The sequence below is a fragment of the Anser anser genome (genome assembly GCF_964211835.1).
Source record: "Anser anser genome assembly, chromosome: 1".
NCBI lineage: Eukaryota > Metazoa > Chordata > Aves > Anseriformes > Anatidae > Anser > Anser anser.
Genome location: NC_139720.1, coordinates 86,022,650 through 86,041,596, shown reverse-complemented (window position 1 = coordinate 86,041,596; position 18,947 = coordinate 86,022,650). Strand labels below are relative to the sequence as shown.

At 35.7% G+C, this 18,947-nt stretch overlaps 1 protein-coding gene across 12 annotated transcripts in view; it reads right to left on the bottom strand.

Moving 5' to 3' along the window:
• The window catches only part of CADM2 (cell adhesion molecule 2), a 660,501-nt gene that overhangs the window by 93,205 nt on the left and 548,349 nt on the right, over positions 1 to 18,947 (bottom strand). For all 12 annotated transcript variants that reach the window (XM_083836578.1, XM_083836574.1, XM_083836579.1 and 9 more), the window contains one exon: positions 10,546 to 10,636. In XM_083836578.1, coding sequence (XP_083692704.1) covers positions 10,546 to 10,636 — 91 coding nt within the window. The remainder of the gene's footprint in view (positions 1 to 10,545; positions 10,637 to 18,947) is intronic.

Genomic DNA, 18,947 nt, shown 5'->3' with positions numbered 1-18,947 from the left:
TGTAGTTAATCACTTATCTACAGAAATTAAAGCATCTAAAACACCGAGTATCTCAGCCTCTCCCAAAACTTTTTTTTTTCATATTTTACCTTTCAGTCTAGCACTGAATTAGAATTACACATGCTATATTTCAACTGTATCTATTATTGTATTCTATGGACCTCTTATTTTAGAATGTGTTTGCACTGTACACAAATCCATCACCTGCTCTTTGCTAGGCATTCAACTCAGAGCGAGGACAAAATTATTTCAAAAGGCATTCGCATGCAAAATGGATTTAATGAGCATTAAAAAATGCAGCATTTAGTTGTTTTTCACACTACTATCTGCAACATTTTATGTGTAAACACTGCAGAAAAGGGACATTTAAAAAAAGAGGAAAGGCAATTATTGAATTGAGCCTATTATGCAATGTGATCATTTTACAGAACACTAAAGGGGAAGTTCTTAAGCACTGCAGGAGGTTTTATTGTAAAGTGTAATTTTTAGACAGGCAATAATGCTCCCACCTGTTTCTTTTTGTATGACACTTTTTATTACACCAATTTCCCTACTCCCTGCAAAACACTAAAAAAAGAAAAAAAAAAAAAAGAAAAGGTCCCAGCTGTGAAATGAAGATACATCCCCTCACACTGTCAGGATGTTTAACACAAACTGAAATTTAATCTATTAGGTATGCATGCTGTATCTCAGCAAAAATATTACCTGCTTCTTACTCTGTTATCTACTATATCACAGCATAATTCCACAGTGCAGTTGTAATGTCAATGAAATATTGGTGTAAAAGGTTACAAGCTGAATATTTACATAATCCTTTAAAATAATTGGCTTTTTGTTGCAAAGCCTACCAAACTACCTTTCTGGAATGTTTCACTAGGCAAATCTTTCTTTACAGTTCGTATGATATTCTTCATAAGATTTTAGAACTTTTTATGGAAAATGAACACCCATTCAACACAGCATATAACAGATGCCTACTAAATCAAGGCAAGAGATATCATTAGAATGAATTCTTTTAAAATGAAAATAATTTAAAAATTGGCAAACTACCCAAAGAAAGTAATTACAACAACAATGGCAAAATGCTGACCAATGTTGCCAAGTTTGGCTTCAACAAAGATTTGGAGTAGTATCAGTGACTATTAACTAGAATTATTTTAAATATAAATTCATCATTGAATTTGGATACTGAAAAGGTTCACCATTGTTAGCAGTTATGTGTATTATGAACTACAAAACTTCTTACCTGGTCTATATCACATGATATATTTTCTCTGTACCTTCCCCACTGAAAGAGCTCTGAAATATACTGCTTAATACTGATGAAGTTTTCTTATATGTATCCTCTGCTGCCTGTGTGGGTGCAGAAACTACATGGTTAACTGTTCAATAAAATTTCAGTGCAGTTTCTTAGAGAATGTTACAAATTTTGTTCATGATGAGAATTTTCTATGTGATTAACAATAATCATCAGATACAGAACAATTAACATTAGCTGACGTGGGTTATATGGCATCAGATCAAGTTAATAGTAGGCTGTTTATGAGTTAGCAATCACCTATTGAAATATAAACAGTTTCTCTTGGAGAAACACAAGTTCACACTTCTACAAATAAACAAATGTGGAAAGCCTAAATACGAAGACCAAAAAGCACTGTTTAAAACAAGACAAACTTTTAGAGAAACATAAGGCACAAGAGAGAAAGAGAAAGAGGACAGAGATACCTGCATTTTTAAGAGAGAGACTCTAACTAATTGTTGACCAGATCAAATTCAAAGAAAGACAACTTGGAACAGACAGAAATCAAGGTTGCAAGTTTCAGCAGAAAATCCCAAAGTTGAAAGGCAAGAATAGGAGAACCTGAGCCAATCTCAGAGCTGTTTCACAGTGATAAGGAACACAGGGCTGAGAACCGCGAGAAGGGGTTTTTACTTTTGTTGAAGCATACACCCACTGATATGATATTTTGTCCTGTATGGTAGCCTTTATTTAAGAATATATTTATAGAATCTCACCCAAAGCTGTCTTCAGCATGTGCCCCAGGCAACTTAACTGTAACCTTACAGTGTTCAGAAGGCATAAAACTGAGAAAAAATGTATACTTGAGTTATTGAGAGGTATTAGAGGACAGTGCTAGTTCTAGGATCAAAGCAAAGGAGGACAGGGAGAGTCACAGTTTGTTAAAAGTACACTGGTTATGGCAAAATTCAAAACCATCCACTTTTCCACCTGAGACTAAGATCATCCAAATCTAAACATGCAACAGTTAAAGTCCAGTATTTAGTTTTCCTTCTTCCTGTTTACCTACTTTATTGCAGTTGTAGGTGATTCTTTCCAGAGAAACCTGGAAACAGATTTTTACGACTTGTGATTTCTTACGAACAAATATACATAAAGGTAAGGCAGAAATAGTTTGATACCACATTCATATTTTACTAGAATAGTATTTCATTATGGATATAGACAAATTCATCCAATTTTCCAAATCATTAATATTTATTGATACTGACTGAGAGTCCAGGTTGGGCTGTGGATTCATTCTGCAATGTAATTTATAAACACAGAAACTTGTATGCTTTTCCAGATTCATTACAATAATTCATACAGGTGGAGTTGATACTAACATTCCTTTCTAGGCTGCTAGGTATTCATGGCGCAGTCCAGACAGTATTCTGCAATGAATAAAATTTATGCAGAAAATGAGGTAATTTCTTACAGAACCTCCAACTCATCTGATAGAGAAGCTGAAAAGGCTATCATGTCAAAGCAGGAAGGAAAGAATTGTACATGGATAAAAAGCTGGCTGTTAGACTAATGAATCAGAATCTAACCCTGCCATTACAATGCGGTTTCAAAGCAATATTGGCAAACTACTTACACCAAAATGTTAACAGCTGAATGTCAAGTTAGTTTCTGTTATTTTCTGTGTCTCTGATTTCAGACTCTTGGGCATAGATTTGTAGATGTGCTAAGAACTCAGTGTTACGATTCAAACCAATGATGAGCTATCTTCTGAGTGTGATGCTATGTCACGTCAAATTCTCTTGGGAAAACAAGGACTGTGTTCAACATCAGACATAAAAAATGTGATCTTTTTTGTTGATTTTCATCGTAGGATTTTTTCTGCTTCAGCTCCCAGCTGTAAATTGGAGGCAACTGAATACCCTAATTGTCCACAGCTGTGATAAAAATAAACATGTAATAATTTGCTAAGTTCTCAGATGCTATGGGCAAGAAACACATGAACATTTATGTAGAAAATTTAATTATGTGATTTGAGGGCATGCATCAAATAAGGCCTGAGTCATACAGATCATTTGTAACTACCATTCATAACTACTATTCCACTGAAGGAGTCAGGAATCATCTTCAAAGGCTGTCTCCTGTCCATAACGTCAAAGTTTTCAGTAAACAAAGTATTAGACATTTCTTATATTATAATGAAAGTCAGGAAATCTGAATATGTTGCTTCAAGCAGTTTTCCAAATACTTTCCTTAGGTTCAGAGATCTTTCCACTTGGAATTAGTTTGAATCAAGGTAACTATACTGAGGAAAGAGAGATTTTCTACTCTTTTCTTTATAATACATTTTATCCTTGAGTCAATGGCAAAACGATTCATGAAGTAAACGTTTCAATAAATTTCTAATTACCAAGCACTGAAAACTCTGAAGAAATGACTGTGTCTGAAGATGAAAGGAGAACAGGGGATGTTGTCTACCTTGGCTTGGTAAGATTTTGGTCACAGTCTCCTATGGTATCCTCGTACCTAGGCTGGGATGTTACAGCTGACTTGGATGCATATACTACTCATGGGTGAAAAACTGCCTGGACCACTGAACTAAAGGGACGCTCGGCCTTGTGGCTGGTTACAAGTAGACTTCTTCAGGAGTCTTTCCCAGGTCCTATCCTGTTTAACTGTTTAATATCAAAGACCTAGCTAAGGAGTTGTTGTTGACACCAAACTGGGGCTGCTTTCAGCACAATTGAGGGGAGGGCCATCGTTCAGAGGGATCGCCACAGGTTGGAGAAAGAGGCCAACAGGTTCCTCACAAGAAGGGGGTAAATTCAGCAGGGATAGATTCAGAATCTAGCGCCTGAGATGAAAAAACCTGGGGTCCTAGCTGACGGTAGGCTAAACATGAACCAGCATGAGTCTCATGTTCTGCTGTTTTCAGGTGACTGAAAACAGGTTAGCTAACTTCACTCTAAGTTTTCTCTAAACTGAGAGCCCTATCAGGTCCTTCTCAAATGACACAGCCATTCTCTGGGGTCACTAACAGAGTGGTGTTGTGTATTTCTCTGTCTTAATATTTCTTTCCATCAGCCTTTGCAAAATGTTTGTCTTACTCAGGGGAGTCAAGTGGGTATTGGAAAAACAGGTATTTCATTTCATTTTCTGTGGTGATATCATATACATCGTTTACACAAGCCTTAGAGTGTTCTGCGTTTGATTATTTGATGTACATTCACTATTAAAAGTGATCAATTTTTCTCATATTACAATGTTTATTTGACTACACTTTAAGTACTGAGTATATAAAAAATTAGTGTTTACTACTGATTGTCCTTTTCTCAGTAACTTTTTCATGACCATACAAATATTATTATTCTAATGAGGGATATATGTGAGTCTTCTCCTGAAACAAAAATATTTCTTATTTATTTCAGCAAGACCAAATATTTACTTTACATTAGTCAGTCAATATATACTGTGATTCCCCTGAGCTACATGGAATGGAAAGACCTCTCTCTACTGCACATGGAAGACAGCCAACTCCCTCTTTGTTTCCTGTGACCTAATTATTCTATTATATTTTGAGGTCCTTTATGAAATGATGCTTACTCAAAAAAAAAAAATGTATTTCATGCATGCTTCAGTGAGAGCGATGATTAAGAATATCAAATATTGAACCTTTCTTTCACTATGGGGGAGTTCTGAGTTCAATTTTGGAGCAGTGTTGAGTCATTAGACCATCCTGTTCAGATAGAATGGTATGTACAAGCTATAACTTGCAATTAAAAAGCACAGGCTTTTGAAACCTTCATTGCATTATTTGGTTTATATTTTTACAGCTATTTTTGTTTATTTTAAAATAATCAAAATATTATCTGGCAATATGTCTACAGAAACATCTAGACATTGAATATGAGTTCATAAAAACGATGTGTGATTTCTGGAGCTGATTTAAATTTTCTTCTTTGGAAAATGAAAATTTTTTCAATTTTTTAATTTTTTTTCAATTTTGAATTTTTTCAAAAGAAAACTGTCCTGGTTTCAGTTAGGATAGAGTTATTTTTCCTCCTAGTAGCTGGTAGGGTGCTATGTTTTGGATTAGGATGAGAAAAGCGCTGATAACATGCTGATGTTTTAATCGTTGCAGAGCAGTGCTTACACTAAGCCAAGGACTTTTCAGCTTCTTGCTCTGTCCTGCCAGTGGGCAGGCTAGGGGTGCAGCAGGATCTGGGAGGGGACAGACCCAGGACAGCTGACCCACACTGGCCAAAGGGGTATTCCATACCATCTGACGTCATGCTAAACAATATATAGAGGTGGCTGGCCGGGGTGGGGGGGCCGGCTGCTCGGGGATAGGCTGGGCATCGGTCAGCGGGTGGTGAGCAATTGCATTGTGCATCATTTGTTCCGTACACATTATTATTAATAGTACTATTACCATTATTATTATTATTATTATCCTGTCTTAATAAACTGTCTTTATCTCAACTCACAGGCTTCACTTTCCCGTTTCTCTCCCCCATCCCAGAGAGGGAGGGGGGAGGGTGAGCAAACGGCTGTGTGGTGTTTAGCTGCCAGCCAGGTTAAACCACAAAAGATTTGGTCTGCCAACTGGACATCAATCAGACAAAAATCCTCACAAATGCTAGCTAAATTTCCATTAAAATATTATGGATAATAGCATTCGTTTCCATAGTGAGTTATGTTTATAAGGTCTGTTTAAAAAACAGTCTCTGTGGTAAAGTGAAGGTTGTTATTTTCTCTTTTTTCCTTTCCACCATCAGAACATTTTAATTGAGAATGTCATCTCCTTATACATATAATATTCCCCAAAACAGCCTTCCACAGCTGTCTATAACTTGTGCCCAAACATCAAATCAAGAGGTCTAAATCCATGTGTGCAACCTGAAATTTTTAGAGAACACTCAGGTTTTGACAGTAGATCCTGAAGGCAATAAACTTAGCCAGAGTTGCACATAGAAGCAAGAGACCTTTTCAAAGGCACTGTGTAAGGAAGCCACTTCACCATCTTACCATTCCCATTCTGATATTGTGAACAGTAAAGTTATCCACACCATGTGGGACTGGTGTTATGAAACATGTCACCTCAGAGCCCAAAAAGGCAAACCCAAGGACTAACAGCTCTATCAGTAACTTCCCTGTCACCTCTGAGGCATCCTGCCTCTGCTTGAAGCCTCACCAGCCACAACATGTATTCCAGAGGGAACTGTGCCAGAGCATATAACAATCTACGACACTTTAGTAATCCCCCACACAGCCTGCCTCTGGAAAATTGTTACAAAACAGGCAAGAAACCTGTCCCATTCTTTTTACTGGTATCATCACTCCGCTATAATAGTAATACAGTGCTTACCCAGAAGAACAACAACTGCCTCCAAAGTAGTTCCCCTAATACTAATAAGCACAGGACCATGATCAGAATCACAGCTATCTTCATCCTCACCGTGGTAAGTGGAGAGGAAAAACAGCACAGTTACAGACCTTGCAGATCTCCTCTTATACTCTCTCATGTTGCTTCACCGGCTCATCCAGAATGGCTCATTTGCCTTTCCATCTTCCTTCTCCACCCCCTCTCCCACACCGCCACTTCTCTTTCCCCCCTTAGCCCACTCTCGGCACTCCTGTTCCAGTAACGCTATATCTGGTCAAAGACCAGAAATGTGAGAACAAGCACATCCATGCATAGCAACTAGAAGCCTCAGAGTCTGGGAGCCTGTCTAAACACATTACAGCAACCTATGCTGCACACATCCAAGTGACTGAGACATTTTTTTTTTTTTTAATCTCTATCAAAACCACGGCCACCAGCTGGTCAAACCAAAACTTATACCCTGAAGCCTTAGTTCTCCAATTCTTACACCTTGTAGACTGTTGTTCCCCACCTCTCTGATAAACCTCTGGATGATTTTGTTTTGAAAGGGGATGCAGAGGGCAGCTGATTTCCCGGAGATGTTAGTGTGAATAAGGTTTCCCTCCCAATCCCTGCTACAAGGCACTAAGTTAGGTAGGGCTTTTCCTTAGAACTGTGTTGTAGCTTTGAAAGGCAGTATGAAGGAATCCATGATGCACATAGCATGAGGGACAGAATCACTGCCAGGAGGGGCTTGGTGAAAGGCTAAGATGTGGTGAGTATACTCCAGCTTTAGCCTCACTCTGCCTTTCCCTTTTGGAAAAGAAGTACTCTGCAGCAGCCATCTTTATCATGAATGTCACAACACCCACAACCCTGCTTCATTCTTTCTCCATTTTCATCTCTAACATTCTGAAAACTGCTCTGAGATAGAGAGAAGTGTACCTATAGTAAGGTGTTCACTTACTGGTATGAGTCACTGCTACTTACAGGAAACAGGAGAGTTGACAGTGGATAGTGGACAGTGTATAGAAGTTAATCCATGGTGTGTAAATGGCTATGAAGGACCACAGCTGGCTCTTCTCTCCATGAAGCCCACAGTTCATCACTTATCTTCTGACACTGACATTTGGGCTCTGTGGACCTCTCCAATTTCTTACCAGAAGGTAATCATAATGTAGGCTAGGAGCATGACATTACTGTTTCTCATGCTAAGCAACTGCAAACTTTTCTCAGGAGGATGCCTATTTATTACTGGCTTTGCTCCGTGAAAGACTGACCTAATGAAGCAATACAGAACAGCTGATGTAGGCAGTTCTTGTGGAATGGACAATCAGAGGTGCATTTATGGGCACAAATATTTGGGCCCCCAAAGCTACTGTACAGAGGTGCCCTGCCTTGAGAGGTGCTCTCCTTGGTGCAGAATTTTATTTGGCTCCCCTTTCGCAACCACATGTAATATTTTCAGTTGAACCCATTAAGGCTGCAACTAAGTTTTCTTCTAAATAAAGATTAACAAATAAAAAAAATCGGTAAGCATCTCAATTGAAGATGCTTTTTAATTATTGTGTTTCAGTTAGTATCTCCTAATGATAAAAAAAAATCTACAATATTACTGTACTAAATATATAATACTGTACATCAAGCTAAAACATACAAGTTTCATAGTTCTTTACTGCCTTCAGAAATGAGTTACAAACACTGGTGTCTTGAAGAAAATCTAATATGTGAGAAAATTAATTGCCTCTTTTTTAAGAGTAGTATTTTTGTAAAAAAAAAAAAAAGAAAAAATGTTAGCCCATTTTAAGTAAAGATTATGAAAATGTGGTTATAACTCATAGATAAAGAGCAAGATGAAGCTAACCAAAAATAAACATAGATATAAAATTTGATATAGATATCTATATTTAGACATCTATATTTGGTATCCCAAAATACAGAGGTAGATATCTGACTAAGTTAGCATCTAAACTCCATGTAGTCAGCAGAGAAAAAGCAGCAGAAGCCCATGTGAGCAGCTCAGATGTAAATATCTACTGATGTTTAAAGACAGTTGAGATAGTTTCCACACCCTCAGAAACTGAAAAGCATCATGCCTCTTTGTTCCAGTACTCAGAGGTAAGTGAAAATGGAGGACCGGAATACTTAGTTGTTACTATGTACCTGTTCTCCACAGCCTCCCCCCCCCCCCCCCCCCCCCTTCCCCCAATTACATCCATTTGTCCAACCATCCAGCTATCTGTCTCACAAAACTATTGAGTACAAAATAAAGAAATCAACAGATAACCTCCAAACTTTCTTATGATTTAAAGCCTCCAAGTGTGAAGGGCCAAACTGGCCCTCTCCTGAAACAAAAAACAGGTAATTAAAAGTTTGTAATGACTGCCTTACTTCTAAGTTTTTATCCCTATTGTGAATGTTAAATCAATAGTGAAAATCAAACACCTGAGGCTAGGATCCCCAAAGTCAATACGCCAAACAGAGAACTCAGCATGTAGTTGTCACCTGTTAAGTCATGTGGAAAACACTGAGATAGGGAAAACCCTAAATACTACTAGCCAATTGCAACTCAGGGCAATCAGGGCTGATCTTTTTCCTAAAATTAAACTCTTGCATATTTTCCACTAAATCTGAAAGTAATAGGTTCACTGACTAAGTATCCCCTGATACTTAGGGGGATATTCAAAGATAAATTCTTTCTCCTTCAAGTATACGCTAAAGGCAAAAGGTGGTTGCACCTGAATTTTGTGAGGTACCTACATAGGTATCTCAGAAACACATAGTAACTCAAAAGCACATAGGTACACTGAAGACCAAATGCATTAAACATCATATAAGACCTACTATGAAGGAACCTTAGTGTTCTCGTCTCAAGTACGGTAGAAGCATGATCTAGATGCTGTGTTTATCAGCTCAGTCAAGATTTGGATGGAAGAGTTACTTTAAAATGATACATGCATATAATCTATAGAAGAAAGGTACTTAAGGAGTTTAAATGAGTTCAAAACAGAAATTTCAGACTTAAATGCATGATTCTACCTAAATCTGACTTAAGTTCTTTATATCAAGCAATTCTAAGAAGTCAATAAAATTACACCAGAGAGAAATTCTGCCTTAAGTGACATGATTTGGGGCACATAATTTGCACCTTTTCCGGAAATAAAATACGTTTGCACTATTATTTTCGAGATCATTCTAAAGCTGCAGATCACCATTACCATATTAATCTTTTGAGTAGCAGGTTCATGTTTAAGAAATTCTGTTCATATTAAGCAACGTGGTTATTTATGTTTCTTCATGGGTAAATGCATAACAGCTCATCAGAGAAGATGCTATTTTAACAAGAGAGGTCTATTTAAATAGTAGATTCTATGCAAGAGTTAATCTCTGCAGACCTACCTTTAAAAATATTGGTGGCAGAGATGTTAAATTCCAAGTAAAACAGTTTTTATTCTTAAAGCAGACTACATCTTTTAAAACTCCAGCAGAAACAAGTAGTCAACTTGCACATGTCATTAAACATCAAATTCCCTTATAAATGACAGCTAAAGCATACAGAAAGTTCAATATACTTTCTCTGAGGCTACTTGATGTGGGAAGATTTTCATGAGACGTTTTCTCTCCTATCATCAGTTCAATGATGTAAACAGTGACTGATTAAGCCTGTACTCCTTTCAGGTTGATATACCTGACTGAACAAAAAAAAATATAAATAAATCTTACAGCTGGAATTCTTCCTGAAAACTAAAATAAATGACAAAGTAAAAGACCAATCTTCTATAGACACTTAATGAAGACAGGCTTCAAGGGGATTTCTATCCCAGAGATTACATTACACCCCAGGACGAGACAAAAACAGCAGATTTCTGCAGCTGAAGATTGCAATCACAGCAGAATAAAGAAAATAACAAAACATATTACTTGTTAAATCACTTACACTGGTTTTCCTTTGGATTCACAAGTCAGAATTATAGATTGTCCTTCTTCGGGCCATGAATTGGAAGAAATGATTTTAACTAAAGGTGTATCTAGGAAGAAAAGAAAATAGACATCTTGTTGATATACAGGAAAAAAGATGTATTATCTAAGAGTACATTCTTCTCTGCTTACAAAAGACTACACCCTAGATTTAATTTACACTCGGAGATGCTTTTATTTGAAGTTTTGTGCGATTTTCATTGTCTTCAAGAAGGCAATAAAAATGATCAATGGAACTAAAAACATAAATTTTTATATTGCAAGGAAATACAGATAGAAAGTATGTGTAAGCTCCAAGGAAATAACTTTTTTCTTCTGTATTCAATGCAAATACTCCATAAGAGTATTCCAAAGTCTGATATCTAACAATGAAATAAAAAATATTGAAGATGAATAACAAGTACTCTGTGCAATTGTTTCTTTGTCTATTTATAGGCTGATACGATGGAATGCTGCTATTAAAGGTATGAATGCAATGATATACATTTGAATAAGAACACTTTTATTGTTGCAGAAGCTTGAAATCATAATAAGAAAGCTACAATGGACTTTCAGTTAAAATACCTTGTTACAGGCATTTTACAGGATATTATTTCTGAAATGCAATAATGCTGCCCCCCAAAACAGAACTTTCTTTTTTACAAAATTTTCAAGGAGAATGTTTTAAATATCATTGAAAACCCCTATAGAAAAGTCTGTAATGCATCCTAAAAACTTAAAAATATTTTCCTGTATACTGGAATTAACTTTCTGGTTATGACTTCAAAAAGATACACGATATAAAAATTATGAATTCATGCAGAATGAAGTATTTGCAGGAGATCTTTAATTTTCAGAACATTTTGCCAGCTGGTTTGCAAAGATAGACCCTCATAATCAAACTATTTTACATGAATGAAAGAGGCACCTCTTACAAGGAGAAACAAGACCGTACAGAAAGAAACACCTATACACAGAAACACCTATACACAAAACATTTTTCTCCTCAGGAAGAGGAAAAAGAGGTCACAGTCATAGTGAGGAAAGAAAAATACAACTCCTTGTTTCTTGCAGTTGACTAATAAAAAACACACATCATCTATAGCATAAGAAATGATTTAAACTGCAAATCTAGGGTTACTCAAGTTTTATTTAATCTAATTTGCAATTCCTATTTGCTTTAGGAGTGACACCACAGATATCCTATTATCAAGCAAATGTGAAAGAGCATGACAGTATAACACTACAAAATCAAATGGAAAAAAAAAAGATATGCTGTTATGGTACTTTTTTTTTTATTATTATTGAGATGCTAATAGTCCTATTAATCACTAAGTGGTATATAAACATCTGAAAATGGTAAAAGCTTTTTCCTACCTTTGATTTTTATTTTTGGCATATCACAATGTATCAGCATGGCACAAGACAAGAAAAGGGAAAGGCTCAGTGTAGACTTGTCATAATGCCACTGAAAGCATTGTCAGCATCACTTAGATTTCAATACAGCTGCTCTAACCTTACACCAGTAGCAAATCTGCTCCACAAGTTCACATTTTTAAGGACCCTGGAAACCATTATGCAGGTGACTAATCCTTTGCAGGTCATGCAGGCATTTGCTTCATTTTTAGCACATGCTTAAGGCACTGACCTCAAGTGCCTTAATAAATCAGGCCATCAAGTACTTCTGTGATTTCAGGGGTGCTACTGGAGATGAATAAATTACTCTCTTGACTATGCATTGGACCAGAGGAAGAAATTAGTATCAGACAGGAATACATGAAGAATTTAACAGAGGGAGGGAAACAACTAATGCGAGGAGATCAAGAGGTTTCCAGAGAAATATGAAAAAGGAACTAAACTTTGATGGAAGTAATCATGATAGCCACAAGTGAAGAAAGAAATGGAAGGCCCATCTATGCAGCATTACTGGTTTAAATATTTAAAAGATGATCAGCATGTTACACATTACTGTAAATGACCCTAATAGTGATAGAAGAGGGGATTTCAGACAATTAAGCTTGGATTTGCATGGATCAATGCAGTGCCATTTTCCCCAACTTGGAGTTCCCACGCCTGTTTTATTCAATGTTCCAGACAATGCTCTGTTCTTCATGCACTTCTAAAAAGAGCTTACTAATAAGATATAGTAATAGAGAGAATAGGTCTTATATTTATGCTTCTAACACACAGTAAGGTAGTGTAAGAAATATATTCCTTTGTGCTTTTCCCTGCTAATTTACTTTTACATTACATACTTGTTACTTTAAAACAGGAAACACAGCAATTAATCCAATATATAGTTTTTAGGGAAGCTTACGATTCACAATTTCTGTTTTTTATTATCAGTTCTTTACAGATGATATTCTTTTTTGGGTGCCTCATTCTCAGTGTTGCTGTTTCCAATTTTATTTTTATGCTGCCCTTGATTTCTCTCCAGAAGTATACACTTATAAGGAGAAAACTTAAGACCAAGCCCTCTACTTTCATATCTATATTTAAAATGAGGGGAAAAAAATATTAACTTGCATAAAAACTAACCTCAAAATGTTATTTTAAAAAAGATAGTAAACCTTTGCTGACTGATATATTTCCAGAATTCTGTTACAAAATACTACCTCCTGCTAGAACTACTTCTTTTAGAAATATTTGACAAGTATGAACGTATTCTATCAATACACTGGGCTTTAACCTGTCATACCCAGAAGTATTAATCACAACAACATGAATATCACCTAATCTTCAGAAAACACCTCCACCAGTAGAAAACAAAGTCTAAATAAAGAAAAACAAAAACAAAATAACTACAAAAAAAACCCCGTAATACCGTAAAAATGTTGGTTTATTTTCAAATATGCCCATCAGCTTGTTATTTGTAAGCATGTCTAAAAACTCTACTTTTGTACCCAAACAAAACAAATGGAGTAGGTTCTAGGGTTTTATTGTGGGTCAGAGCTTCTTCTCTAAAGTCAATAAAAGAATATCAATTTACACCAGTTAAACTTTAATAATTTGAGTCTTTTTTTTAGGATTTGGCCCAATAATTTCATGGTAGTAAAATATTGTAGATGAGTATTTAAAGCAGAATTCTGGGACTAGTGATTAAGACTGCTTTACAATATCTACAAATATACTTTTTTCTTGAGCTCTAAGGACATTATGCAGGAGATAAATATTCCAAAAGTAGTAGGTACTGGGAAAATCCAACCTAAAAAAAAAACAAAAAACAACAACAAAAAAAAAACACTTGTTTCACTCCCCAGTGACTCATTTATTCACAAGCAACAGTGTGAAAGCTGTTTGGCCCTACAGTCTTGAGCTTGAATAATGAGGTACTTATGAGCTGCAATTGATTATTAGCACCAGTGTGAACTGAGACTCAAACATATCATTAGACACATGGCAAGATATCTTCTATCCCCCATGTGCGAAGAATCTGCCCTTCTGCTAGAAATAACGGTTTAACACTGATTACAGATAAAAACCATGGGATGGGGTTTTCAGATATATCCTTTCTAGTTTCAGCAGACCAAAGACAAAAGTCTCACTGAGTGATTCTATTTCTTTTCTTTCTAGGATCTAGGCGTATCTCATTGCACAAGACCTGAGAAGTCATTTCAAAGCTTTGGAAGACTTATCTATTTTTTAATCAGGCAATATCATCTTTATTCAGCCACATACAAAATCAGTGAATGCATGTGGAAAACTGATTTCAGTTATTCAGGTAATGAATGTTATCTGATACGTGAAGAAATTAAACGCTTCAGCACATGATTTTTGTTTTCCTCTTAGCTATAATTAATGGCAATTTTAATACCTTACAGAACTGCTTTAGTGATTGATTTAATCTCTTTGAAACTATTTCAAAATAAAGGTAGTTCTTATCAGTCACCAGACCTTTGCAGTTAATCTGATCTCCAATGCTAAAAGTTTTTTTTTTGTTGTTGTTTGAAATGCACTTGATATTTTACATGGTTTGAAGTAAGAAAGAATTAATTATGAGGGTTTATATACATATATATATTTATACCCCTAAAGAATTAATTAGCTAAAGCTCTTAAAAGGTTGCATACAGTTTTATCTATCTTCATATAAATTATTTCATATAAATTTCTTCAAATAATCACATAGAAGCCACTGGAAGATTCCTGTATATTATGTTAAAGCATATGTGCAAGTCCTTGACAGCCACAGAGTAAAAGCAGAAACTGAATGCATAAAGAAAGTAAATTTGTTTAAGATCATAAAACAGATCATCATTTGAATCAGAAAATGAATTATGCTTCTTTTTGATCCAAAGATCATTAAAAGTAATGTGGCCTCTTTTTTGTACGTAACTTCAGAAGTCCTTGTTTTCTTTAGTCCTTAGCTAGCTGGACTACCAGAGCTTCTGTGGATACTTTTTGATGGAACTTCCAGTTACTGGGTGAATAACTAAAATAAATTATGATCCCTATTCATCTTAAGGCGTTAATCAGTAAAAGCTGTGTAGGAATAATCAGATTTCAGAAAAAAAATCATTTTCTAAAAATAATAACATGGTGATGATATGGTAACATTATGCAATGATAACATATAGTCGCTCCCTAATGTAACAATCTTCAGTTAATTGAACTACAGTCTTAGAAAATAAGACCACCTCCTTTCTTGGCCAATAGTATGGTGTGAGTAATACAAAAATATAAAAATTTTGGTAAGACGTTAAGAAATAAATATTGGAAGGTAAATACAGGGATAGAAATGTTAATGATCTCCTAGTCGCTAGAATTAAAATGGTGCTGGAAATGCACCAATTCATGCAAGACACCTGCATCACAGTCTTTTTTTTTTTCTAGAGCATTGAAATATATGTTTAATTGTAATATAAACAATACTTGCCACTACAGTTCACTGCACATTTTGTTAAGAGGCATATCTCTATACTGCTTGAAGCTTAGCCTTCCTTGCACCTCCAATGAAAGGAGGATTAACAGAGAAGTTCTTAGTGGTTCTTCTCTGCAGAAACTTACAAAGGAATATTGTATCAGCTATGCAGATCCAAGTCATAGCTCTCGATTCTCTGTTGAATTATAGATTTTTAAAAAATAAATGCAACAACTTACTATGAAATTTAAGTTCAGTGCCCAAAATACCTTTTAATGTGGCTAAAATTTCAGGAAGCAGAACAGAACAAGAATGTCTCTTTCTTTTTCCTTACAGAGATAATATTATTACTTCCTGAAGAAGGGTCCTGTTCTTCCACATTTTGTATCTTAGAGGATTCTACATCCCCAAGTCTTAGGAATCCACTTCTATATGGTCTCACTTACAGGTAACTCGATTTTTACCAGGAGTGTTAACCAGCCTACTATTTCTTTAGATGAGTTATTAGAGTACATGCAGTAATCTTTGAGGGGAAAAAAAAAAAAAAAAGAAGTCCCTCGTTCTGCTGAGTATTGAAGTATTCACATTAAGTAAGTAAGATCCAGCAAAATACTTATTTGACAGTAATAGAGTGATTACAGGATTTAGCCCTTCAGAGTCTGGATAAAAATTTTGCTATGAGTCAAGGAGCACAATGACATCTGTGCTGACCTTCCATGAAATAGCAGAATTCCACCAGGTATTCTAAGGTCTTTCTTCTACTCTGGTTTTGAACTAGGATTTCACTTTGAAGTTGAAGATGCCTTTTCCTTACTTATGTCCTAGTTTGGACAAATCATGACTTTCTGACACACCAAAAAAGAAAAGGTATTAGCAAATTCTTAACCCATTCTAATTCACAAGTTATAATTCTACAAGTAACTCAGTTCTGTACAATTGTCCCTATTTACATTCAGTACCAACATAACATGGAATATACCAATGATCTAGCTTACACTAAAAAAAAAAAAAAAGAGTTTCTAAAGTTAGATTAGGATGCTCATAAGAAGAAACATCTGTAAAACTTTAATATTCCCTACATATTTCCTAGGACGCTTAACTGAAAGTACTGTCAACATTTAGCATCAAATGTCTCTGGTACATCCATTCTTATGCTTTAAGTAATAGAATGTTACTGAAATGTTTTCAAAGAACTTTCAGTTGTTGCCCTAGGAGTATCCTTCTTACTTGTCAAAGATGGCAAAATTTTCAATGTTGAAACAATTTAAAACATTTTACAAAAATTAAAGAAAACACTAAATACAACCAGAATAACAAATGCAGATATTAGATATTTTACTAGTACCAGCCTCAAATTAAAAAGACCTTTTCCAAACTGGTAATAGAGATACACTCAACTAGGGCATTTATGTTTGCACATTGTTGTTTCATATGAAGTGTAGCGCACCTTCAAGTCTCTGGGTTTTTAAATGTGTTTATTGCAAGAGCTCTGTAATTCCTACTTCCCATGTTAAATGGTATAACAGAAAATGTTGGATGTACAAACTTCAATGACAATCTCCTGTAATATTTTCCCTTAATGGTTTTGCATGTTATACAGTGATTTTGTAAAATGTTTGGATCTTCTCTTTCTACCTGCTTACCATGCTTTCGTTTTGATGAAAGCAGTCCAATAATAAATATAAGCTATGTGCTGCTCAAGTAGCCATCAGTACTTGAAGTATTATTGTTTTCAGCTTATGATTTGGGGAATAAAGGTTGGTTCACATCATTCTATGGAAATGAATGAAAGTGTCAAGAAGAAAACGCATTTCTCTTGGTTTCCAATGTTGTCCTTAATCACAGGATATATATATATATAGTCTTTAGGATATTGAAAGACCTGGCATAGAAAAAATATCACGTTTTGTGACAGTAACATATAAGCTTCAGTATATACAAGGTGCATAGTGAAAGACTAATACCTTGAATTATTTTAGTTTATGACTCCTTGGAGGTTCAAAAAGAAAAATCCATGGGGGAGGTTCTTTCCTCTATGCATGGTACACATCAGTATGATATATGCTGTCTAAATCTCTGTTTCTTAAACAATATGGGGATTTTGTGTTTGTTTTATTTTTCATACTGTTTGAACTTAGAAGAGTGGCCAGTATCAAAAGAGCTGGACCTAATTAAAATGATAGAAAGAAAGGGAGGCACAGAAGTTCAAACATTATTTGACAATGTAAATGCACACCTCCAAACAACATAACACTACAACAAACATTAATAAGCCTCCAAAGCAAGCACCTCCTATCTGATTAGTTTCCATGCAACCAAATTATCAAGAGCCTATTTCAAAAACAGGGCAAATGCAATCCTTTCCCTATTCATGTTCTAAATAATTGAAAACATCCCATTAACATCATTTGACCCTAGGCCTCCACTGCAATACTTTGATTCTTATACCTGTTTTCTTTGAAGGTGATTCTCTCTCTGTAGCTTATGCTCCATCTGCATTAAGAATCTGAGTTTATTGTAATGAAGTCTGTGATCCTTCTTGGACTTGTGTCTGTGTGCAAATTCTGTTAGCAGTAATAAGTAAGACACCAGTACAGAAAGGGAAGAGTAAATCACTTGTTCAGTTTGTCAGAGGAAGAGAGTAGTCCATAGTATATCAGGATGTACTTACAAGTGTTATTCAAATCCTTCCTTCTAAAACATTGATATTGCCTTCTTATTTAAACTTTTAGAATGATGACTAGATGTTTTTATTTATTTATTTATTTTGACTAGAACTTCTTTCTTCTACAGATGATTTAAAAAGCCTTAAAAGTACTGCTAGGTTTTGCTTGACAATGTAATTCTGCAGTGGATCCATTAATATGAAATATGCCATTGTATCCATTTGGGAAGAGATCTATGCTTGTGTAACAGAGCCACACTTCCCGTTGTGATCAATGAGCTTCCCATGCATGCCAGTATTTACTTTCATGGACCCTAAGCAACACCTGGAGCATGTCTTAACTACTCTCCATTTCAGAACACATTCGCGTAATCTCCAGACAGCTCACATTAAAAAATACAGTGTTTCACAATGGTATAACATCCATGTCATGGCTGCCAGATCATTTGGCAGAGGCACGGGAAGGAGGTTTCTTGACTCCTCTAGAGGAAATTTTGTTGTGATTTCTAAGAATAACAGAAGGATTCTCACCTTCTCAGCAAATGAGTTGTGCTTTTATGCCATGTAAGAAATTCTGCTTTGGTTGGTCAGTGAGGCTCACTGCATTCTCCTCCTCTTGCCCTAACCTGCTGCATTATTTTTAATAAGAATCCCAACAGCAACGGATCATAATACTACAGTCCTGCCCAGACGAATAGATAGGTTTTTATCACCAGAGGCAACTATTTAAAGCTGTCTTCATAGCCAGTGATTGCCACTGCCCAGGAAAACTCACATGTTTTCCTTTGTCACTAAAAGGGAAAAAATGTATTAGCACCCCACCTTCCTGTTGTTGCCCTTTGATCATTTTCAGACCA